The sequence below is a fragment of the Limulus polyphemus genome, unplaced genomic scaffold, assembly GCF_000517525.1.
Source record: "Limulus polyphemus unplaced genomic scaffold, Limulus_polyphemus-2.1.2 Scaffold664, whole genome shotgun sequence".
NCBI classification, from domain to species: domain Eukaryota; kingdom Metazoa; phylum Arthropoda; class Merostomata; order Xiphosura; family Limulidae; genus Limulus; species Limulus polyphemus.
Window position 1 is genome coordinate 155,462 of NW_013666274.1, and position 26,231 is coordinate 181,692.

General features: G+C 31.1%; 2 protein-coding genes across 2 annotated transcripts in view; both read left to right on the forward strand.

The window, feature by feature from the left end:
• Positions 1 to 2,471, forward strand: part of LOC106459815 — a 34,162-nt gene extending 31,691 nt beyond the window's left edge. The window contains exon 14 of the mRNA XM_022386362.1: positions 1,268 to 2,471. Coding sequence (XP_022242070.1) covers positions 1,268 to 1,437 — 170 coding nt within the window. The 3' untranslated portion in view covers positions 1,438 to 2,471. The remainder of the gene's footprint in view (positions 1 to 1,267) is intronic.
• A 1,932-nt stretch (positions 2,472 to 4,403) lies between these two features.
• On the forward strand, positions 4,404 to 21,330 carry LOC106459821 (sulfhydryl oxidase 1-like). The gene is made up of 10 exons (XM_013919485.2): positions 4,404 to 4,788; positions 7,875 to 7,975; positions 8,910 to 9,061; positions 10,093 to 10,189; positions 12,695 to 12,852; positions 15,250 to 15,381; positions 16,100 to 16,223; positions 16,876 to 16,992; positions 18,221 to 18,359; positions 18,931 to 21,330. The coding sequence occupies exons 1-10, from the start codon at positions 4,551 to 4,553 to the stop codon at positions 19,554 to 19,556; spliced, it is 1,884 nt and encodes a 627-aa protein (XP_013774939.1). The 5' UTR covers positions 4,404 to 4,550; the 3' UTR covers positions 19,557 to 21,330.
• The last annotated feature ends 4,901 nt before the right edge of the window (positions 21,331 to 26,231 follow it).

A 26,231-nucleotide genomic window follows, 5' to 3' on the forward strand; every position in this document is an offset into this window, starting at 1 on the left:
CGAGCATGTTTGGTGTGACGGGGATTTGAACCCGCGACCCTCAGATTGCGAGTCGAGTGCCCTAACCACCTGGCCTAACCACAGTGGGTAAGTTCTGAACGCCTGCTAGCCATGTCCCCAAATTGAGCACAGTTCTCTTATAGAACCTTCTATATATGATATCAAAACGTCTTTATGAACAAACAACAGAACTATATGGAAATAAATTAATGGCACTTGCCGGTAAAAAATTAAAGTTCAAGGGAAGCACTAACACCCTTCCGAGTTCAACACATGCACGTGTCACGTGACTGATTCACTTGCCACTTGAAAGGCTGCCAGACGTATAAATGTTATGGTTTATTATTTATGAATTTGAATTATTAGCTAATTAAGATCTTTGGTTTGTATAACAATGTGTTGCATATTATACTCTATATTAATATAGTAATACACCACAACTCTCCCGATTGGTATTAATAAATCTGAGATAGAAATATTTGGGCCGCCAAAAATCCATCGACAGCTTGAAAAAAATGGCCTCAAATTGTCAGATGTTCACAAAATTGCTAAATTTCGTTCCAACTATGATAAGTCAGTGTATTTTAATCAATCTAACACTGAAAACCAAGGTATTTCCTTAGGCGTGATATTTCTGATGAAATACTAATATTTGATGTCAAGCATAAAAAAAATATGGGAACAGCTAAATTCTTGGTAAACTGGGTGTTCATTTGGCGCCCCCGAACCCGGCGCCTAGGGGCAAATGCCCTTGCACCTCCCCTCACTACACCACTGGTACGATGTATGTCATAGTTAAAAAAAATATAAGATTACCGTTTATGTGAATACTGTTAAATACATGCAAAATCAACATAAAAATATATTTATAGGATATTTATGTCCTTTTTAACTTACCATATAGTAACCTACATTAATTTATATATGTGGATAATATCTTGGCATTGCGCCTAATATATTATTTGATATTATACAATGGATCAAATGTTTAATGATTATATTACGGATTTTCTTTTCTTTTCACTAAAATTGACACAGAGGCTTAATGCATTCTCAGCACCCTCTGGTGTGGACTGTAATTTTTATCTATGCAAGTCGACTACATAAGTCTTATAATTCATAGTTTTACTAGGTTTTGTTTTCTTTATTTCACATAGTAGTATATAAATATATTGTTATACCGATTGTCATAAGAGATTAAATTAGTATTTGTCTTTGTCGACAATTAAATAATATCTAACTTTTTCTTCTTCTTTTTTTCTCCCAGATACATACAATATCCACGAATCTGTCAGCGTAAATAACCGTGGTGATGATTGTATTTCGAAAACATCGGTCATGGCTTTGAGTGTCATTAGCGCCACCTTGTTGGTGGTTTACATATGTACTGTAGCCTACTTTGTCACCCAAAGGCGAGCTTTGAAAGCTTTTCCTTAGCAGAGAGTATCTTTGCACCATTAGTTTTATATGAATTTAGCAGTATATTATTATGCAGTAGGCAGTAGGTTTAACTTGGGGTAAAATAGGTCATATTGTACCTTAGATCTACGTCGCAACCTTAACTGTTTTAAGGTGTAGCCGTAGCAGAGTCGTTCTTCTTAACGTACAAAAAAGTGATCAATCACGTAGGCCTAAGCTTTTACTATTTTATGATTATAATTTAAACTATATTAACTCTAACAAACTTATTTATCTGTATTATGTATCTTACATATGTTTAAATTACCCAGTTTCATGATTTACAAAGATTGTAAGTACTGTTGGTAAGATTAGCTCGCCAGATGAATGTGAGTACGAGATGGTAATTTTTTACTACTACTTTCATTTAAGAAATTTGAGCAAAGTTGAAGCTGACATTAGGCATTACCAATATCGAAGAAGTATAGCGATATTTCGTAATTTATATTAATAAATCAAATCCAGTTTTATACTTGTTTTTTTCTAGTGCTAAAAAAATCCAAAATATATCGAAAAATGAATTAATCTTTTTTTATGGATATAAACATATATTGTTTGAACGAAATTTGCACTGATAATTATCATTCGGAATTTCGAATGTTTTACAGAAAAAAATATAAAAAAGTATCTGAAAACTAAAACTCCAACTGTCAAAAAACATTCATCTCGTAAAAATTGGTACCGTTTTTGGTATATTTTAAAATATCTAATGGCCGTAGTTTTACAATTCTAGTGTGAAGTTTTAAATAATTTTTATGAAATGTTAATTAAATTATCACTATCCTGAGTTATTATTATTCTGTGTATCTGATAATATATTCGCTGTTTGTGTGCTTTTCTTGAAAGATTAGGTGAACAAAAACGGTTTTAATGTTTTTATTTAATTATTCTTAGTACATGTTTAGCAGAATGGTTATGGTAAATGGGTGGGAAAATTGGGAGTAGCAAATTTACACTGTGTAAAATACTGAGTTTTCTAAGTAGTAAAATATAATATATTTATTGAATACTGAGGGATTGCTTATTAATATAACATGTTTCTTGTAAATTTTTATACAAAAAATGTGCATTTCATAAATATTTCTGCTTGTATTCATTAAAAAAAATTATACATCCAAAGGTTTCGCCGAGTGTTTAATATAAACAACATGGCTCTTCCTAATAGTGTTTTTAAGAATTACTATTATATATAATAGTTTAGAAAAAAAGAAAAAAGAGGGAGCAGTTTCTTGAAGATACAAATAAAATGTTTAGAGAACAATCACTTATGAACCAGCTCTTTATTGAATAAATGTATGGAAATAAAATATAGAGATCAAAAGGCAATTATTTTGGTGAAAGACTGTCAATCAAATTTAGACATTCATAATGTGTATTTAAAAGTTTTCTCACAAAATATAAGTCCGTGCATGCATGTATCTAATACTTTACTATATATGATTTATAGTTAGACTGAAGAAATATGGATCTGATTAAAAGAAAAAAAACACAAAAACCAATTATCCTCATAAAAGTTTTAAATTTCAAACGTATCATTAATACTTTTAATCTTTTCATCAAAAACGTATGATGACTGTCTACGGTAAAGTAATTTCTAAATACAAATACACAATAAGAGAAGTCATCAGGTTCAAAAAGTTGGTGTAATATTTGTTTATATTCACACTTTTAAGCTCTTTAAATACGGATCAGGTTAGGGAACAAGAACTATTCAGAAACAAGACGTACCCCAGCCTTGGTAAACAAAATGCGGCATCTTGTAATATCTGATAATTTATAAACGCAAAGGTCAATGGCAAAACCGTCCACGTGCGCCAGGGAACAGCACCAAACATAATCAAGAAGGATCTCCATCTAGAAAAGCGACTCAAGCTGTTTCCACGACGTATATATTCAACCGTAGCATACTATGAAAAATGAACAGATGTTTCAAAATCTGGTGCCAAACATACTCTCCCTTTCAGCTGTGAAGGCGTTATGATTTGATGACCAATCCACCATTCATTGGTAAAGATAAGTTCAAGAGTTTTCAGTAGATAGTGCTATTTGGTTGTCTTCCCTCTGGTTGGCAACTCAGAATTAGAGACAGCGGCAGATAGCCTGAATAACTATGGCATTAACAAATGAACAAACAAAATAGAGGTGCACGCGCTTTGATTTTTATCCGTAATGAAATAAATAAATAAACACTTCATAAGTAAAATACTTTTATTCAGAATACTTAGATTATTCTTCTCATAATACTTAAGAAAAACAACGTTAATAAAATGATATCGTTACTTAAGAGTGTGATATCATGATTTAGATATCGTCAAAGTTTCATGTATATACATATATTTCAGTCGAGCCTATTTATTGATAAGGAGTTGACATTGCGAGAAACATTTATCACCCGAATAAGATCGAATAAAGTTCAGCACATATTGAAATACCCAGAAAGATATCCTTTAAAACACGTATAAGACAATTATTTTAATCATTTTTTTATTTTTAGCAGTTAATCGTGGGTTACCTAAGGTGTTTTGCCTAATGTTAAAGATAAGATTCAGAAAAAGGTTAAAGTCTTCAGAAGATTTTGATAGTTGGCACGATGTAAAAATAAAACAATATCTGAATACCCTACTATTTAAAGATGTTTCGTTTTTCCATCTTACAGCGTAGATTTCTTTAACTTAGCCAATTTGGCAGATTTTTTGATTAGGTGAGTTAAATTATGGAATTTCGAGAAAAAAAAAACATCTTCAAAGAAAAAAATGTCTCGTCGGTATATTTATAAAAAAATAAAACCGAGATAATAATATTCTAAAGAACTTCCTGAATTGTTTTGTTTACAGATTTTGTTTTAATTTTCTTATAACATATTTGCAACTGTGTAATATATTAGTATGAACCTTGGTTTTAAATTCTCTTTTTTTACTATTAAATATGTAAATAGATGGCAGAAGGGTAGGATGTTTGTGTCACGCTGTGTTAAAACTGCCATGATGCCATCGTCATCAATATTGAGTTTTGATTTTCACAATACTCGTGATAACTCAAAGGTTAACCTGGAACTCAGTTAAAAAGTCATACTCCTTAGGAATTATTACAGTATGTCTGCATTCAACTTTAGGCTCCTGCTGTATAGATATGTTTTCTTATTCTGTTTTCATTGCATTTCTGCCGATTTGTATTCGATTAACGATGATGTTTTATCATTAAATTCTGATACTTTTGACAAGGCTGTTCTGAACAAAGACAACGCGTGGGTAATAGAATTCTACAACAGCTGGTGCGGTGCGTGTATTAGGTTTGCGCCAACGTGGAAGGAATTTGCGAAAGATATCAAAGGTAGGCTAATAAACTGCAAATCATTTGGTAATGCGATTTCATAAATTAACGTAATGTAAAAATCACTCCCAGTGGCTCGAATTTCCTATTTCATTGGTATGGTAATCCATGTTTACATTGTCAATGGACATAAAGTGATAAAATTGATAGAGCCTTAGAGGGCAAGGGTGAAGCTCAAAAACTAAGATGATGAATCTTACGAGTGTTCCATAGGAAAAAAATCCATCATTTCTTTTTCTCCCAATCCAAGGTACATAATACAAAATTTACATGTAAACACTTCCCCTTATATAACCCGATTTAAATGTTCTTATGGCTTGTATTAAAATATAAATTCTTTGTTTTACTTTCTTTAGTTTAACAAGATAATTAAAAATTGTTAATTTAAAAAGGGAGAACGGGGATCTTGAAAAAAAAAAGATGTTTAGATAGGTAGCTTAAAATGAAAATGCAACTGCCAAAAAAATAAACAAACAAGCTTAAGGTTTGAGACATAGTGTTGACATTATTTCCTCAAGCTACAAATCACTATTTTGACTTTCCTAAATATTACAGCTTTTAGACATGTAATAGATTGAGACTTCATCTAAACCACAGACTACATTAAAACAACTGGGTGTTGACATTTAGACAGCCACCGTTGTTTGCTAAGTAATCAAATAAGCTTAAAAACTACCCTAAACAATGTGCAATAGTGCATTTAAAAATATTGCCCTGGTTTTATTACAATATTCACAGCCAATTTTGCTTTAGGCTGGTGGAACAATATTAAATAATAATAATGAAGAACAAATGGATGATCCCTATTATGAACGACTGATATCTATGTATGAAACTCGAAATTTCTGCTTGTTTGTCCACCACATTCACTGAGCAGGACACATTTCCCTCACGTGAAGGTGCACAAAACAATTTTTCATCTGTCGTCTGCTAGCCGAACCAGTAATTTTATTATTAACATATATATTACACAAATAATCATTTACAGTTTAGAATAATTTCATATTTTTATATGATTATAATGAATACACTGAATTATTTGTTTTACATGAACCACTACCATCTGTCATCTGTTGAAAATATTCTTGTAATCTTTAATTAGATATTTTTGTTGTAGTATTCAATTTGCATCAAATGAGACTACAGATCTGGTTTGTTGAGTATTTGAACAGTGTAAAGAAGTAGGTATATAAATTAAATGTTGGATTTTAAAATAACCAGTTTGGTTTTACTTTATCATTTACACAAGATCAAAATCACAAAACTAAACAATACTGACAAAAAAGAATAAATTTCAGAAGCATATTCAAAGGTAGGCATAGCGAACATATAAAATGTGCAATGAAATCATAATTTTGATAAGCTTTCATGTTCAGTATCCGTCAGGATCGCATTAACCATGGTGCAGTTGCACCAGGGGCTCAAACTGTGAGAGGACCCTACTGACGATCCAGACCATCAGTTTAACTCCCTCTTTTTTTGATAAATCTTCATATTTTATCTGTTATTTGTTCTATTCTTACTCAATACAGACTAGAACAATTTGGCCAATCTTATAACAACCATAAAAAAACAACAACAAAATAAATCAATATTACCATTTTTTTCTTTCTGTGAAGGATTCGATAGAATCAAAATTCAAGCTCATCAACTTTCAAGTATAGTAGAAGAACAGTTTAGGAGTGGGATTTCTAGAAAGAGAAAAATATAGCTGGCAAATGATGAGACTTCTTAAGGTGAAAATAGTTTATCTGGAACACTGAAGTTTTGCGTAGAAAATTTTGTACTGGTAGTTGACAAGTGACAAATGTGCTTGGAAAATTGGCTTGCTGCATATAAAGCAACAGAAATGAAGTTTGGTTTTCTATCTAATTTTAAAGATTTAAATGAGACTGAAATTTTTGCTGCAGCTAAAAGATTGGGAGATGTATACTCTCCAGATCCAGACAGCTCTTTTCCCGATTATATGGTGCAGTTTGCGAAAGTTGTTGATAGTGAAACACCATCCGCCCAACAATGCATCAAAGTAATAAAAAAAAAAAAACTCAAATTTGTTTTTACTAATGTTGATGTGGCATTAAGAATATACTTGAGCCTAACCACCACGAATTGCAGACAGAGCTTTTTCTAAAATGGCTAGAGTAAAAAATGAATTGCGTACTTCGATGTTAAATGAATGCTTAAATGCCTTTTCCTTGCTTATGACAGAAAGGATATTGCTTAGGCAAATAGATTATGAAGATGTAATTAAAGATTTTGCTTCCAGGATGCCACCACCATTGCCTGTTCCCAAGTCCAGGATGAGAAAGGAGGAGGGTTGGGCGTGGGGCTAGCAACTCTGCCCCGTAAAAACCAACCTGCTAAAAAATTACTGCAACAACAACTTCCGTCGGCAAGGTGTTGTTGGGGCCCTATGCTCCAGTGGGAGTCTACAGCAGTTATTATTATTATTATAATTAATACATATTAAGTTAATTACAGAATATGAGCTAATTATTTGAAGTATATTAGAATATGATGCATCTAACTTTTAAGAATGAAATATTACAATTAAATGATTATTATAATAATTATTTACTTGTACAACATGGCAAATAAGAATGAATTAGGTACATAAAAAAAACAATATAGTTATTGTACAATATTATGGAAGCATGCCAAAACATTACCCTAAAATTGTTTTTTCCTTGCCTTGGCACCAGGGAACGAACCTGGTACCTTTGGATTAGAAATCCAACGAGCTATTCACTGCGCTATAGGGACACTGTATTAATTATAATTAACTTCAAATTTGCTTGTACCCTATTCAAGAGGCCTCAAAAAAATAAGTGCACCAGGGCCTCATACTACCTTAATGCGGGCTTGGTATCCGTTATGTTCTGTAATACCATTCTTTCATGTTCTGTTATTTAATGTATGTAACCTGATGACTGGGAAATACTCTGGGTCTCTTTCTACATTTCCAGATCAGAAAAGACTTGTATGTAGAGTAAACTTGTGATCTGGTTCACTCTTGAAGATTTTAAACACACTGAACTATATTTATTCTAAATATTATTCAATACAAAATCCTAATCTTCTTACAGGTTGGAAAAATGTTGTGAGTGCAGGTGCTGTTAACTGTGCAGACGAGGAGAACTTGAAGTTATGTCGTGACTATGATGTTAACAAATTTCCTTCAATTAGAGTAAGTTGTTTATATTTTACACATGAGTGAGTCCAGTCTGCAAATGTTTATCAAAATTAGCTATAAAAATGATTTATAACTGTATAACAACTAAAGTAAATGTGTAGAATTTAATTCTATGTCTAGTTTTTATATTTGATTTATATATATACTTCCTTGGATTCCATGTTCTTCATAAAAATGATTTAAAATTGGTTTTTTTTTTCTCTTTCCGATAGGGATTTTTTTGTAAGAAACTGTAGTTAATAATTCAATTAATCTAAGGATATTTTCCTAAACATTTGTTATAGTATAACAGGATTTTTGGAGAAATATTAGAGGGATCTGTTTTTTGTGAATTTAATAAAAATAGTTTGACACATATCAGTCAAATTTAAAATTGTTATAAGATCACTTTCTAAAGAGGACTCAGTTTGACAAACCAAAGACTTGCATGTAAATAAGACACCAAAGCAATTCTGAAAAATTATTGGATGCACATAATTACATGTTTTTTTTTCCTCCTATGTATGTAAATGTGGAATTTAATTTCAAATTATACACAGTATTTTCTTCTAAAAATAACATTCTCAAAAAGAAGAGTAAGGGACTGGTTTAGTTTTAAAGACAGTATTGCAACTAAATAATTTTGAACTTTGAACTCTGAGGTCATAAATAGATATTTTCCAAAATATCCAAGTTTTTTTTTAAATATTAAAAATTTTTTTTAAAGATCTTTGGAACATTTTTAAAATTCATAATATATTGTTCATGCTCACTTTCTATGATCTTATAACATTTAAAAATAAAAGTCTTCAAATGCCAAACACGTTTAGACATATTTTTATCTGTCTGAAGGATCTGTAACTAATACAGAATTTATTTAAGCTTAGAAATAGAATTCAGCTTCATTTGAGATGCAAAAATATATTTTTCTCTTTTGTTTTTACCTCAGCATTTTTGGGCCAATGTAGATAAAAACAACATTGGGAAGGATGCAAATCACAAAGAAAATGTAGAAGCACTTAGACATCAGCTCATTGATTTTCTTACTTTGAGTTCAGATTTACCTACCCCAAAAGATTGGCCCTCACTTGTTCCACTCGGGTAAGACGATTAAAATTGATTGGTGGTATTCTGATTTTCACAAACTGTTAACTTGTAATTTAAATACAGTCTGTAAGTGTGTAGAGTTGGTAAGATCTGTAGGCACAGTGTATTTTTTTTAATAGTTCCAGACTGATTTAATCCTATTCCATGTCTCGTAGACTTGATGGAGCACCTAGTTGAGTTTCATGTTTCTCAGTTAGATATCATGGGAGTATAAAAGAACATTTGTTTTGAATAGGCTAAATGTGCCATGTCTCCACCAGCGATTACTGGTCGTATCCATGCTAAGCCTTTAGAATTCTATCTAGACAGTTTCCATTCTTAAACTATGTATTAGATATTATAATTTGTTAGGTTAAATACATCAAAATATCCAAGTCCTTTTGTGTGATGGTGAAATAGTTGTAGGCTTTTAATTTAAAATATTAAGTTTGATTATCAAATAGTTTTTCATAAAATATGTAAATTAGTGGGATTTATAAAATATATTGAAGCTTAATGTAATATTGTAATAGTTAAATTATTCATAAAATATTTTTATAGTATATAAAAAACTTGTACATATGAAGGATTTTGTTAAAATAGTTAAAAATATACAACATTTGAATAACTTTTCTTGGTAATCATTTTTCCAAATAGTGGAAAATTCTATTAATTTAGAATCTCTTTTTTGTTTTACAGTCTTAAGCAAAAGTTTAAATTATTTTTTATAAGTACCAATTTTCTTCCACAGTTGATGAAAAGAGAAAATAATGATGAAATAATGTATAGCAATTTACAAAAGAAAAAAAATTATAATAAACTTTCTTGGAGAAGTACAAAATACGAGTAAAGTTTGAAGTAAAATGCTCTGAAACTTTCATGTAAGTGAAGAAATGTCGATAATAGATTACATTTAAAAACTTGTACTTTGTATATATTTATATTTTTTTTATAAGAACTGATAATATATGTAAACATAACAAAAGTAGTGATTAATTACACTATGATACCATATTTACCATATACAAGGGTGTTTTACATAACAGTGCAAAAACAATAGATGATGTATGGAAAACTGTTCCTCAACAAATCTCCCAGGTTTTCCTGCTTATCGAATCACCTTCTTCGTATATTGGAAAAGAAGTAAGTTTTACAAGCTTGGAAAAAAAACTTGTTATTCTTTGTTAGTTTGGTAGCAGAATAATAGACATTATTATTTGTGAGATGTATTATAAAAAGATCAATTTGAAAATTTGCTTTTCTTTATAGTTTAAGAGAAAACTTGATAACTATATGAATGGCAAGGGCTGGCTTTAAGATTTTTATTTAATTTTTTTTAGTTTATTTATTTGATAGCTTAAGTTTAGTTTAGAGAATGGGACAGCTGAAATGTGTTGTCTCTAAACATTATGTCATTTTGTGACTGGTTGTTGGAATATTTCAATAATGGCATGTGTTTTTCATAACATGTAATATTTTTTAAACTATTTCTAAGCCTGACACAAGTTTAAAAGTGTGTTACTATTAGTGTCATTTTATTACTGGCTTCCAATAAGATATAATTAGTGTGAAAATGCAAGGTAATCTACAAAAGAGTATTTTTCTCAGAAAAGTGTAGTAACATTGAGGAATGACTTGTTGTTAAGAATAAAATACAATTAAACTAACATCAACTAGACAAATAGACTAACAACAACTAGACAAAGTCTATTTGTCTAGCTGTTGTTGTTAGTCTATTTGTCTAGCTGTTGTTGTTAGTCTATTTGTCTAGCTGTTGTTGTTAGTCTATTTGTCTAGCTGTTGTTGTTAGTCTATTTGTCTAGCTGTTGTTGTTAGTCTATTTGTCTAGCTGTTGTTGTTAGTCTATTGCTGTTGTTGTTAGTCTATTTGTCTAGCTGTTGTTGTTAGTCTACTAGTAGACTAACAACAACAGCTAGACAAATAGACTAATAACAACAGCTAGACTAGTAGACTAATAACAATAGCTAGACTAGTAGACTAATAACAACAGCTAGACTAGTAGACTAATATCAACAGCTAGACTAGTAGACTAATAACAACAGCTAGACTAGTAGACTAATAACAACAGCTAGACTAGTAGACTAATAACAATAGCTAGACTAGTAGACTAATAACAATAGCTAGACTAGTAGACTGATAACAATAGCTAGACTAGTAGACTAATAAAAATAGCTAGACTAGTAGACTGATAACAATAGCTAGACTAGTAGACTGATAACAATAGCTAGACTAGTAGACTGATAACAATAGCTAGACTAGTAGACTGATAACAATAGCTAGACTAGTAGACTGATAACAATAGCTAGACTAGTAGACTAATAACAATAGCTAGACTAGTAGACTAATAACAATAGCTAGACTAGTAGACTAATAACAATAGCTAGACTAGTAGACTAATAACAATAGCTAGACTAGTAGAGTAATAACAACAGCTAGACTAGTAGACTAATAACAACAGCTAGACTAGTAGACTAATAACAGTTATAGACTAATAACAACTTCACTTGTCCAACATGTTCAGAACTTTTGTGGGTTCTTGGTTCTCACCAAGTTTATTGACAAAATTATTATTTTACACAATGTATGCATGGCTCCCTCAACACTTTTTTTTTTACCTGACAAATGTACATACATTTTGTTCCCAGCAGACTCCATGATTTCCTCTTCCTGGTTATCCTTTAATTGCATGAAAACATACCCTGAAATTCTTCAGTTGTAGCCATTTTAGATGTAATCCACCATTTAATAACCTGATCCTCTACACGGACTGTTTCTGACTTGTAAAAATCAATATGTGAAGTTGTGTCTTTCAGGCAACTGATAGACTATGCATTATATTTAATGCTATGACCTAATTATTTCCTGTCAATGTTGCAAACCATGCACTGTATATTGTAGTTATGAGACAAGTTATACATGATTGTGTTTGTTCCTCGAGCAACATTTGTCATATTCACCCAACCTGACCTCATATTAAAATATTTCTATTTTGAAGAACAGTATCACAACATATGTAGTAGGTTGTTCTTGACACGTGTATTGTAGAGGTACATGCACAGTTTACAGTAGTATCATTCATGAGCACAATATTCAATCATTCATATATCCTTGTATTGTACAGGTACATGAACAATAGGTCAGTTTACAGCAGTATCATTCACAAGCACAGTATTCAAACATTCTTGATCCTGATGATTATAGTGTGATGACAAAACAGGCCATAAAAGAAACAAATATACTCTCATCACGAATATTCATTTCTGTTAAATATAATTCTAAGCAGAGATGCAAATTTCAAGATTTTAAACTTAGAAATAAATAAATAAAGTAAGCATTATTATTTATTTATTTATATGTTTCTGCAGTTAGGGATGTTTTGGGAGAAACGTTTTAATAATTCATGTTATACTAATTAAATAAATTTGTCTTTGTGGGATCCATTCAACACAGTGGTTCTTAATATCTTTAATATTGTTTAATTTCTGTTATTTTTATTTTTAAGTTTAGCCCAAACTTGGTATAATTAGTTTTCTTTGATCTTTCAAGAGAAGAAATTTTCAAGTTACATAGTTGTTTTCATTTTTACCATGTTTAGGTAACCAGAATTTTTTATATCGTTCTTTACAGGTTATTTTAGATATGTCAGCAGAAAAGAATATTCAAATCCTATGCATAGATTTAAATAACAAAGTATTACTGGCTCAGCTTTTGAGGAAGGAAAAAATTCCCTCCTCCTCCTTTCTCCTTCTGCTGACTCGGAAGGGTGGCTCAAAAGTAATTGCCATGTGAGTATACTCACCATAACCTAATTTAGTAAAATTTGCTTGAAAACTAAATATTTGACCTTTATTTTACACTCAGTGTGTGAAACTAAGTACTGAATTAATCAGTTTTCTGTCCATTTAAGTTTGTAAATGTAATAACTTAAAACAGTGATATTTTAAAAATTCATTGAATAAAATGTTCACTACTTAGTAAATCTAGGAGAAAAACCAAGTTGTATAAAGATAGCATAATATGTACAAGGTGATAATAAAATGTTCAGATTTTATAGGAAGTATATTTTTTATGTAGTATTATTCCAGAACTTTCCTTTTCTAAATAGTGGTTATCTTGCTTCCAAAATAGTTTCAAATTAAGTAACTTTGTAATCCATTACTCAATTATTAGATTTAGATTCTTGGCTATTGTAAGTTAAAATATACTATACTGGAATTGTTTTATATTTGCGTTTTTATGTAATACTTGCATTCATGGAATAAATTTGTAACTACACTATAATTTTGGAAAATGTTAATTTTCTTTGGAAGCATATTGGACACCTGCAAGATTGAGATATTGACAAATCTTTTTAAAGATAATTCTAATGTGTCTATAAAACCATTAAAGACATTTTATGTATCTGTTCTAACTTTTGTTAGTCTTGTGGACTGATTCTCTTTGCCTTCTTGAATTATAAAAATACTTACATTCTCAAAGATTCTCCTGTTGAATTGTGAGCTTTTCACAAACAAATGCCATAAAATGTCAGTAACTGTTTATTTACATCCACTGTTTGAATTTTTCAAAAGATGCAAATTGCTGATATTGTCCAATTGCCAAGTTTACTGGAGTAGTTTAAATTTAGTCAGTACATGCACAAAGTACAGGTAATCACATCTTGAAACACAGATATCCGTTCTTTTGAAAACTGTAGAATAACAGTATAAAAAAAGTATTAGGCCTAAAAATTATGTTAGACTGCAGATATTTTTTGTTGTTTTTTTCGTCACATTCCTGTTACATTTTTTATCAGAGATTTCAACTGACATTTCACATCTATCATTTTTATGCTACAAATCGCTGACCAGGAGGGCTTTTGTTCACCATCGGAATTTGTCAACTGGTCTGAGTGATGAGATAGAAAATAAATATAACTGTTTAAATGCCAATAGCTGTTAAAGCATTGGAAAGCATCATTACTTATTCAGGTTTAGTACCTTCACTGAATTTTGTGTCACACTTGTGGCAGAAGAAGAGTAATAGAAAGAAGCTTACTCATGACAGAGGTTTGATATATTAACATTTCTTTCATCTAATGAAAGGAAATTTTAAATATCTATATAATGTCATAATTTAAAATATAGTTCTTCTCTGTCAATTGTCAAAATAAAAAGCTTTTACGTATACTTCTTAGTAGTATAAATATATATTGTGTTGTTGTTGGGCTTATGATTCTTCTACAGTGACTTGTTGATGATAAATGAACAGCATGCACTTCACTTGTTTTCAAAATGATATATATATATTCGGAACAAGTTAAATGTATGTATAACAAATTCTTCACACTATAGAGATTATAGGCATATCATAAATCATATATATATATAGCCCTCCTCTTCCTGTTAAAAGTCCACTTAGGCCTATTAAATTGTTTTAGAATTTCAGTTGACAAGCCAAATTATATTCTCTATCACTATCGTACTAGCATTCTGTGTGTGATTCACTTACAATTGTGGCATGAGTTACCGTAATCGTTTTGTCTTCTTTCTTCAAAATATTATCTATTCCTTTTGTCAAAATGCACTTGAGCTGTTTCAATTACCCTAGAACCATGCTTTGATGGAATACTATTATCATTATCTCTTTTTCTACTGTTAGTCTTACTCTAACATATTAAACGTTAGGCCTATCACTTCTGCAGTAGTTAACATCACGCCAAACATTTCCTTGTGTAACTTTACTCTGTTCTGCCATTGTCTGTTTGCTGTTTCCGCTTATCTCACACTACTTATATCTCTATCACTTAAATGTCTGCCCACCTTCTAGAAATCTCTATTTTCAACGTCATTGTATTGCATGCAACAATCAATAGTCTCAATATCAATTAATTATAAACACAACTTCGAACAATCGTCTGCTTTTAACTCTCATTATAACAAACCTAAACAGTATTAAAATATTCACTCACATAATAAGTAAATTAATAATATCTAAACGAACAGTCTTTTAAATCATGACATATAAAAGAAATATGAATTTTTTGCTACTGGTTTGTGGTTTGTCTGAGTAAATTTACTTTTCCACCATTAAAAAAAGAGGAGCTACCGTTGATTCTTATCTTCATGTTTTGCTGTTGTTAGCTGTAGTAAACATATTTAACAGTTTACTGATTTGGCTTCTAAAATTCTTTTTTAACATAGTGCAAAAGAAGAAAGATATGCTAGAGAACAGTTTGTGAAGGTTTTGAAAGAGATTGTAAACAATGGAAAGATTGTTGGAGGTTATATGGATAAACCAGTGGACCTTGTGAAGACAGGAAATAATTCTGACAAGTAATTTTTAACACCTTTTTAAAAACTATTATGTATTGGTAAATTTGGGACACATTAAAATATTTTGTACTGTTTGTAATATTACTTTATATTTGTTTATAATTTTAATTTTTTTTAGTAATTAATGTTTGTGTGTGTGTGTGTTACTGGTGTTCAGTGTTCAAAAGAAAAGTTATTAAAAAGTTTGTTAAATTATATTAGTTAATTTTGATGTACTGAAAATATTCCTTGCTCTGTACATTTTTATATCTATCTTTATATTTGATAAGCTTGCCGGCATGGCCAGGTGGTTAGGGCACTCGACTCGCAATCTGAGAGTCGTGGGTTCGGATCCCGTCACACCAAACATGCTTGCCCTTTCAGCAGTGGGGGCATTATAAAGTGATGGTCAATCCCACTATTCATTGGTAAAAGTGTAGCCCAAGAGTTGGCGGTGGGTGGTGATGACTAGCTGCCTTTCCTCTAGTCTTTCACCACTAAATTATGGATGGTTAGTGCAGATAGCACTCGTGTAGCTTTGCACAAAATTTGATAAGCTATAAAAATTAGTGAAATACAACTGTGACGTTTTAAAAATATATCTTTACCTAAATATTAGTTTAGTTTTTGCATGAAGGTGTAAAAACTCTAAGGTACTCTAAAGCTTAATAATTAACTAATATATATAGATTGTATTACTATTAGATAATGTATATCTATATATTTTTTTTTTCTCTAGAGTATACATGGTAGACTTGGAAAATGTGCTTAGCTATTCCTTAAGGCAAGAAGTGGGAGTTTATAAAACCCTTAAAGGGAAAGAATTAAAAGCATTACAACAGTACCTGGCTGCTCTAAGTAAAGTAAGTTACAAGTGAAATACGTTTTCTGTTGAAATTTGTATAGTTTTCTAGTTAGATGCAATTTCTTAACATTACAGTAGTTAGAATACCAACTTAATATGAAATATTCTTGGTTTCCTTGTTGTAATCTTAGTTAACCCTCCTTGGTCTGAGAAAAAAAAATTAGAAAAAAAAGCTGCCTTATAGATAGCAAGTGTGGAAATGCAGTTTTTCTAACAGTCTTTCTTAGATGTCCCCCAGTGGCACAGCGTTAATTTCTGTGGACTAACAACGCTAGAATCTGGGATTTGATACCCGTGGTGGGCAGAGCACAGATAGCCCATTGTGTAGCTTTGTGCTTAATTACAAACAAACGTCTTAGTTAACTTTCATGTATAAATAAATGAATAATTACTGAAAAGCTGGAGGATTTTATTTATTCTTACTGGAAACTTTTATGAAAGTAATTGTTTGCTGTTAATTTAATTAACTTTTAAAACATTGTCAGTGGCCTAAAAGCTTCAAATTTTTCAAAATTGATAACTAAATATTTTGTATCTCTTGTTCACTTTCTAATACCCGAGGTTTATATACAAAGAAATAAACAACAATTTGGGAAACTTACAAAAATTGTTTGAAGTGCCTTGTTAATAATTGTTTTCATTTTGTTCAGTTTTTTCCAGGAAAGCCCCATGTGGTTGGATTTTTGAAAGAACTGTACCGATGGATTTCAAAAGAAACCAACAGTCTATTGGTTGAAGATATGCTAAAATACATGGATGATATTCAGGTGGAATTAGTTCACGTTAAAACTTGAATAAAACCTTCAGATAATTAAACCAATCATTATTTTAACTTACTAAATGTATGTTGAAAGGGTGAATGTCTATGTAAGTAAAAGAGTAACGTGTGTGAATGTATGCATGGGAAGCTTTTTAAATTTCTTTAGACTAAGCAAAAATGAAATTAGGAGTAGGGAAGTACTGATGACATCACCACATACATAAGGGAGGGGTTGGTGTAGATAGTACTGTGCATTGCAAAGGAAAAGATATTTGGGGAATGGATCTGTCATCCCTCAGAGCCTCATCTCGGACAGCAATATTTATGTCTTAAGGTTTTTATGTGTGATTTTTCTTCATTTGTTTATAGACACTTACAGCACCAGTAACTGTCACACTGTTCAGTTTTAATACTTGACCCTGATACCCAGGTTTTGAAAGCATCGCTAGATTTGATGTTTGTCAATGGTTTGTCATTTTTCATCACAACATTTCGCTAAAAGTGTCTTTTGTACTATACGTGTTTGGTAGATATCACATGTTATGGAATAGGTTTAACCTTGCAGTCATTGGGACGCCTCGCATAGCATTCAAATGCAAAATATCACAACCAAAAAAATGTTTTGTATGTGAAGCACGAGTTACCCCCCTAGTGTACAATTATAATAAAACAATATTAAATCAATTTCAGCTTTTAAAGACTACTTAAGTACATATGTCTTAATAATTAGTAGAAAAAATAAAATATTGAACAACTGTAATTACAGATCATTTAAATCAAACATAATTAGTTTTATGGTATGTTAATTTTTTTTCGTTTTGTAGCTCTCAACCTAAAAAAAGAAAAAATTAACTGAATTTTGTTATGTAGACAGATAATTTCTTAGTTGTTGTGAACTAACTGATCTTTTCCTTCAGAACAACAATATAATCATTGAACCAAATCCAAATTTTATGAAGAATCTGGAAATGCATTAATAATAATAAAAAAAATATATAATGTTCTTTGGTGATGATGTTTTGATATTGAAGTCTTGTGATTACATTACATGTTCACCCAATAAATATAAAATGTTTCAGACTTAAAAAGATAAAAATTGGTAATTAGTATTCACCAACAATTTAATAACTTGGAAGAAAGGAAATAAACATAAATTTCAAACACTTTAAAGTTCTGAAATTAAAATACCAGTGAAATTCTAAAACGTTTGTCTGTTTTTCTTTTCTTTTTCAAAGACAGAGGAAATCTACATCCCACAGATGAAAGAATGGCAAGGTTGCAGTGGAACTCAGCCTCGTTTTCGAGGCTACCCCTGTGGTCTTTGGATGCTTTTTCATGTCTTAACTGTACAAGCATTAGAAAAACACTATCAGGGTAAGTGGAATGAATAATTTGATTAAAGAAGAAGTTACAAAAACAAGAATATATATATATATTTAGAAACCTGACGTTTATTTTTATTTAGTTGATTAGAAGACAAGAACCCACAACTTACAAGCAAAGCAAAAGATTAGTTGTACTTTTAATACTATTGGAGAGGAAAAAACAAAGTTTATCGTACTTCTCTTTCAGAGAGGGCTTTTATTTTCCAACTAAATTTTGAAATTTCAAAAAATTTAGTGTTTTAAGATTTATGTTTAAAATCTTTGCTTGCAGACTATGTTTAGATAATGTTTTGTTTTTGATATTCAGCATGCTTTAGCTATGAAAACCAGTAATTAGCTGCTTCCAACAGTTCAAATTATAAAATCTGTAGCTGTGCGTATTTATTGTTACATGAATTTGTGTATTTTTAGACAGTATTATTTTATCAAAAGACTTCAGTGTATTGTACATAACTAATAACTATGATGACACCAAGCTTTGTCTCTGTGAAAAATTTAAACCCTTTAGATCTGCCTTTTTTTTGTTACATTAATTATGTTTTTTTATTTGATTTGAACAGGTAAAAACCCAGACCCGTACTGGATTTTATATGCTATTAATGGGTACATCCAGAACTTCTTTACATGCCGAGAATGTTCAAAAAACTTTAATCGAATGGCCGCTTCTTTAAAGCAGGAACTTAAAAACCCAAATGACACTGTTTTATGGCTGTGGAATGCTCACAATCGAGCAAATAAACGACTGGAAGGGGATTTAACAGAAGATCCTAATCACCCAAAGATCCAATTTCCATCAAAAAAGATGTGTTCTGAATGTCATCTAGAATCGGATGAAAATAGTGTTAGCTGGAACTTAAAAGCCGTTTTAAAATTTTTTACAGCTTTCTACAGTGCCAAAAATATTGTTTTTGGCTCACCTAATGAAGAGCACAAGCTATTAAAAAAACAGAAAAATATAGATAATAGTAATCTGTTAGAGCAAGAAGGTAAAAAAGGTATGAATAAAAATCATTTAGATTATGGAATACTTGGAAGTTGGAACTTTGGATATTTTAGTGGCACTGATATCAGTTTATGTGTAGTTTTATACATGACATCAATAATCCTCTTGGCAATACTTTATTTCATTTTTCTTATTCGTCGCAGGAAACGAAAACTACAGTTATTTAAAAATAGCAAAGTTTAAACTCGTATTTTTTAACGTAATTGTTAGTAATCTGAAGAAAGTCAACATGTTTATATTGTATAGCATGAACATTGAAGTTTGTAAGTTTTGGATATCATTTACAATCAAAAGAAAGTTTTAAATTGTACTAGTAAAAATCAAATAATGGTTTTTATGTGACACACACATTTACAAAAAAATTATTAGGACAAAATAACCAAAGTTTCACAACCTCGTACTTGCTCTAAATACAGTTATATTTGATTTATGTGATATTAAAAATGTATTCATTGAACGTAATATTTTGATGAAAGATACATTTATATATTTGATTCTCTTTCTTTGGTTTATTTGCCTAAAGACAAGCATAAAATATCCTCACCTTATAGATGGTGTTATTTATTATGTAAGAGTGGTGAATATTTGATGTAGCATTTTAAAATCTACCTTTTTTTTAAAAAAAAAGTATACAAAATTCAGTATTTCAATATATTGTCTGTGAACCAAAAGTTGTAGTCCAGGTTTTATAGTAATTGTAAATGTAAATATCTAATTGTATGTAGAATATAGTTCTGTAAACTAAAGTATATTTGTAGATTAGAGATAATTTGTGATCATAAATGGTTTGTAAAATTTGACAGATTTTCCTCAGAAAGTGACAAGTTTAAAGTATTTCTATAAATCATCACTGGTAATTTGATAACTTTGCTTACTCCAAAATAAAGTATTATGATGTGAGGAATGTTTTGAATGTGTTTTAAGGTGTATGAAATGAAAGCTTGTTGTAGTTGAGCTGATGTTCCTAGTAAGTGAAATCGTAACTTGTGTGTGTATTATATTTTTACCATTTGTAAATCAGATGTTTTAACAGTAATTGCTTCTGTTTTTATCTTTTACTTCAGCCAATATATGTACATGCTTTTACTTAATTAAATGCTAATTAGTTGTCAACACTTAAGTTTTAAAAAGTAATACTCTGTAAATGGTTCATTTACCTTTTTTTACACTCCCAGTCTGAGGAACTCGGTGAGAAGCTGGTTGAAGTTAAAACATTAATAAAACTTAGTGTAAAGTAAAAAATAAATGTGGATGTAATTAAAAAAAACTGTTATGACTGACTAACTATGAGTGTAATCAGTTTACCGTAAAGATGACAAGAGTAAGAGACTGTTGATAACTAATAAAAAGAATTGTGTTCACATTACCATCTCGCATGTTTTAAGTATTGTAAAATCATGTTTATAGATCTTTTTAATCATGATGAAAATGATGTACTTCAGATTCTTCAAAGCTTAAAGAAAAAACGAGTTTACAGCTGACTGCCTCATAACTTAAAACTGAAGGTTTACTCAATAATTGCTTCTACTTTTAATCTTTGGCTCCAATCAAACTTTTAAAGTCAGCTGTTTTATTAATAAAATACCTTGATCTAAGCCAAAGTAGTGAAGTCTTTTTATCAGTAAATGCATTATTATATTTTTTATTTTTAACCAGACTTTCAAATTCAAGTGTTTTATCAATAAAGTCTTTTTTTTCACTCTGTTATCTAAAAGTCATAACGGAGATTGCCTGTGGTAATAGTGCCCAAAAGCATTAGGGATATCCCATCTATCAGACAAAATCCAAAAAAGCAGATGAGAAACCAGTCGGTAGTCATGGAAAATTCAATAAGGGTACAGAGTTGAGTGCTTAATACCCACAACATCAACTCTTACTGCCTTTCACTGTCTGTAACCAGTTGTGGGAAGGCAGTTACCCTTAAAAAGATGTAATAAAGTTAAAAGTAGAAATGAGATAAAATTAAGCCACTCCAAAAATATATATTTTTACTAAACAATGCCTACCATCCTCCATCCTTAAAAGTTCTAAAAAATCCTTAAAGTAGAATAAATACCACCCTAATAATTCTACTTCATGTTACTCCCAACCTCCACCTTTTTCTGAAAATTAATTAAGAAAAAGATCTTAAAAGAACTACAAGACTTACCTTAAGTAGTTAATATTATCACACTATTCAAGTATAGCATGGGATAGGTGAGACAAACCCAACTACTTCAAGTTAGTCTTTCCAGTCTCAGCTATACTGAATAAATTTATCTTGCATATTAAAGGTAGCTATCTACCTCTAGTGACAAAAAAAGGTTTTTTTCCTCATTGAATATTTATCTAATAAAATATTTTAAAATTGATTATAAAAACTTCCGAAAAACTTTTTTATTTGCCAGTATATATATATATATATATGTATGTGTGTGTCCCTATATACATATTATGACTTAATAGCTGTAAAGCAGTAAATGTGTCAGTTTTCTTATTCTCATTGTTGACATCACCTTATTAAGAAAATCTGATTAGCTGACAATAATAATGAAGGAATTTCCTATAAATTTGTCGTCTAGGATGATATTTTTCCAGTTGTTAAGCATGAGGCTACTTTGTATAAATGTTTGTATTAAAAAATTACAATGTCTATTTTTATTGATGTTTCATTTTTGTTATTTTTTAACATACACTGTCACATTAAACTCTCTTACTCTGATACAGAAATGAAATAAAAGCGAGGAATGTAGACGATTTTAAAAACGTATATTACAAGCACAACAAGAATACATTTTGTTAAGACTTTTGTGCAAAACTACATGAAGAATATCTTTATTTTCAAATGATAGATTGGAAGGCGGCTAATCAACATTACTCGCTGCCAAATCTCGTGTTACTCTTTTTTCTGAGTAAATGGTAGGAGTTGACTGTCACGCTTTTAAAGGGCCATAAGTAAGGAGTGCATTTTTGTACCAATGGATCACAAATCATGAATTTCAGGTTCACAACCCAGAAACCCTCCTGAAAAAAAAAGAGGTTGCTCGCCATTAAAACTTTTTCAGAAGCCACATTTGAAATATTTGTGTGTTTTGCATAAGAGAAGAGTGCTCAGCCAGAAATCTGGATTTATCACCTACCCTAGACTGTCACGACTAGTATTTTGCAAGATTGAATAGATGTTTTGACAATCTTACCAAAACATATTTTGATGGATATTAAAGAAAGCAAGATTTTTTGAAAATACTGTTTGTACGGTTAACTATATGTCTCAAGTAATATATATTTTTAACCTTACGATTAATAATAAGAGTCCATGTTAACCCTCGTGGTTTGATGAGCCTCTTTCACTAACTACTTTGCCTGGCATATCCTGCCGGTTTAGGGGGCTAAACTTGCAATCTGCAGGTTGTTGATTCAAATCCTGTCGCTAAGTATGCTCGCCCTTTTAGTCAAGGGAGCGTTATAAGTCCCACTTTTCATTTGTAAAAGAATAGCTCAAAAATTGGGAGTAGGTGGTGCAGATAGCCCTCGAGTAGGTTTGAGCTAAATTCAACAAATAGTACTAACTACTTGCATGCTCGGTTGCTTTTCGAATTCATAACTTTTGGTTACGCCACCTCGAAGAACAAGTGTTACACAAAAATGCCATCAATATTATAGAAAACCTCACTAATTACGGCTTGTTTATATATTTTAAATTAAAATGAGTGATTTCACTCATTTGCTTTGGTAGTTCTTTTACAGAGGGAGTTTGTAACAGGATAAGATGACTCACTGTGATGCAATATGTGATCCACATCGATAGTAGACAACATTAATACAAGTTTGTAATTTGAGGTTAAGAGAACCGTCAATAATCTGGCACAGGGTGAGAAAAACTGTTAACATAAGGTATTCATTTCCACTTCTTTAAATTCAAAATTTAGTATAGACACTACATACACTTTTTGTAGTGCAGATTCGGGGCTTACGACGTCAAAGTCCAGAGATAGATTCCATTAGTAGGTCCTATACGGATAATACATTCCGCAGTTTTGCACTTACAACGCAGACACACGACATGTATAATACTAGAACTGAATTAGTTATATTAAAATATTAACACAGGCTTGCGATGGTTTTATTGTTTTGAAATGTATACATGTTCTATAGTAACTCCTGTACACTGAATCCGAAAATTATATTTTTTTCCTTCACATACAGATTTTTCACATAACGCAATACATAAAAGAAAGACCACAACGTGTACTTTTGAAACTAAAAGACGTAGATTTCACACACACACAAAAATGAAGATACATATTCGTTTGACATCAATGTTCTTCCCTTTACTTCGGTTTGTTTTTATTTTTGTTAACAAACATAGTAATAAAAAATGTTCATTGTGGTAAACGAAATAATAATTTGATCTAAGTAAAAGTTTTTTCTTCCCGATTTGTAAAAAAAAATCTTTACGTGATAGAAAAAAGTTAATATAAATAACGAAATCTGCGTAGCTGAATTATAGAAAATCGGTTATCAAAAAACCATAACAACTTTTATGAAGTTTAAACTCGCAGTCCTGTGTAATCAAATTTATTTAAGAATTACTGGACTTTCTTTAAAATATAGTATTTAAATATTGTCTGTTAGTACGTTTTGTAAATGTTTATTTGAAATATTTTTTTACTACGTGTATCTAAAACTACTAAGAGATGTCGCTAGTGGTGATAGATCATTACAATAGATGAAGGAATGTGATTAAAATTGTATCTGTCTGGGTTCATGTGTTTACAAAAGCTGGGTTAGCGTATATAGATCGAAAATTAAAAATTTAATTGAGTTTAGTATTGTTATAAATTTCAACGCACTCATCCAATTAATTGAGACAAAAAAAGAATAATTAGAGATCAGCTAAGGTGTACGTGTTTTCCTCGTGTTTTGTAAAACGTTTGTAGAACTAGCCAATAAAATGACTTTTAGCTGCGGATCTCAGTTTTTTATTTTATTTTTTCAAGTACATACTTTTAGCTCTTGGCTCCGTCATTTCTTGACCGATTTGAGATCTAATTATAGTATTGGACACAGGAGGTCAAGCCCTTTCGGCTGATGTATTTGGTCACGCCCAAGATCACATAGATTAATTTACTCTAATTCGGCCCAAAAGAATTTCAAATTGAGGGTAGGCTGGTAGAGGTCCTGATAAGTAATAAAACTGAATCGGGTATACGCGCGCACCACGCTTAGTATTGCTAGCGCACAAAAATATAGCTAATAAAGGGGGGGGAGGTCCCTTAGATTAATTTACTCTAATTCTGCCTTAAAAAAAAATTCAAGTGCCGCGGCTATTGAGGATTCCCTCTAGTTTTTATCTCTTCCCACTTAAACACCTAAATTGAATACATCCTTTTACACCTACTTCGGGGGCGATTTCTGTGGAGAGGAAATATCGTGGATACACGTCAAAGAGAGTGAAAAAGCAACGCAGAATTTTTTTTTATATATATTTCAATGTAATATTTCACGTGACATGACATATATATATGTCCTCATTAATGGGTCAGCAGGAAATTCACGGACTTGCAACGCTAATATCCGTGGTACAACTACTGCTGGTGGACAGATCGCAGATTGAATACTATATAGCTTTGCGCAAAAACAAACAGGGGTATATTTTCTATCTTACATCAAGCTTGGGTTGACTGAACAACGTCACGAAACTACAAGATAAACACCCCATCCCACTTGAGGCAAACCCAAGTATTATCGAAATGTCATTCTCCTCTACAAATTTGAATGTCACGTTTACTATCCAAACAGAGTGTTGAACGCCAGCTAAATAGTGTGTCATGAATAAATGCTTTAAATTTCGTTCTTGTGAATGATTTATTTAAAACTGGATAAAAAGGAAATGCATTTAGAATATTTTAATTGTAAATTATGTATATATATATATTCATGATGTTTGAAAAACACGTACGTTCAACAGATCAAGATAACACAAAAATACGAAACCCTATAACCTGAGCGTTTTCGAAAGCACTTTGGTTATAAGGTTTCGCATTTTTGTGTTTTATATACATTAGTATTATTGTACTAGATCTTTAGTGGAATTCAAAGATGGGAAACAAAACTTGTACCACAAACAAATTGTTATTTTTCTCTTGGTGAAAAGCCACACAATGAGCTATATGCTCCCTGTCCACCACGAGAATCGAATCCCGGATTTTAGCGCTGTAGTCCGTTAACTTACCGCTGACCTGTGGTACAATTAAATTGAAATAAGAGAAAAATAAAATTCAAATCACAAGCAAATGATAAGTGAAAAACAACTATTATTCAATGTTCACAACTTTACAAATACCAGAAGGACGTCCCAGCCCGAAATTAAAAACATCTATTTATCATTTCTTTGGTCCCTCGGTGGTGATCTTGTGGTGCCTTGTAGATATATTCCTTACAAGGATGTTTAAAATGTAACAAAATAGAAAAGCTTAACCATATGGGAGTGAAGTGATCCCCCTCCTCTCATATTTTGGACTGTACCACTTCAGTTAAAGACTGCCTGTGATGCATACCTAACATAACACATGAATCTTATTGTGCAGTTTCCGCTACATCTTTTTCACTGTGGATGACTCATCGCTCGAGCGTGCATACTTTCATGCTTGTAGGTGTTGTTTCCTCACGAAAAATGTCAGAAGTTATGCATGACTAGAATTTTACTGGTATTCTTGGTTGTGTTTGATTTTGATTTATATTTTCAATGGCTCTGGCATAGCCTGGTGGTTAAGGAGCTTGACGGTACCGAACATGCTTATCCTTTCAACTGTGGAGGAATTATAAAGTGACGGTCAATTCCACTTTTTTATTGGTAAAAGAGTAGCCCAAGAGTTG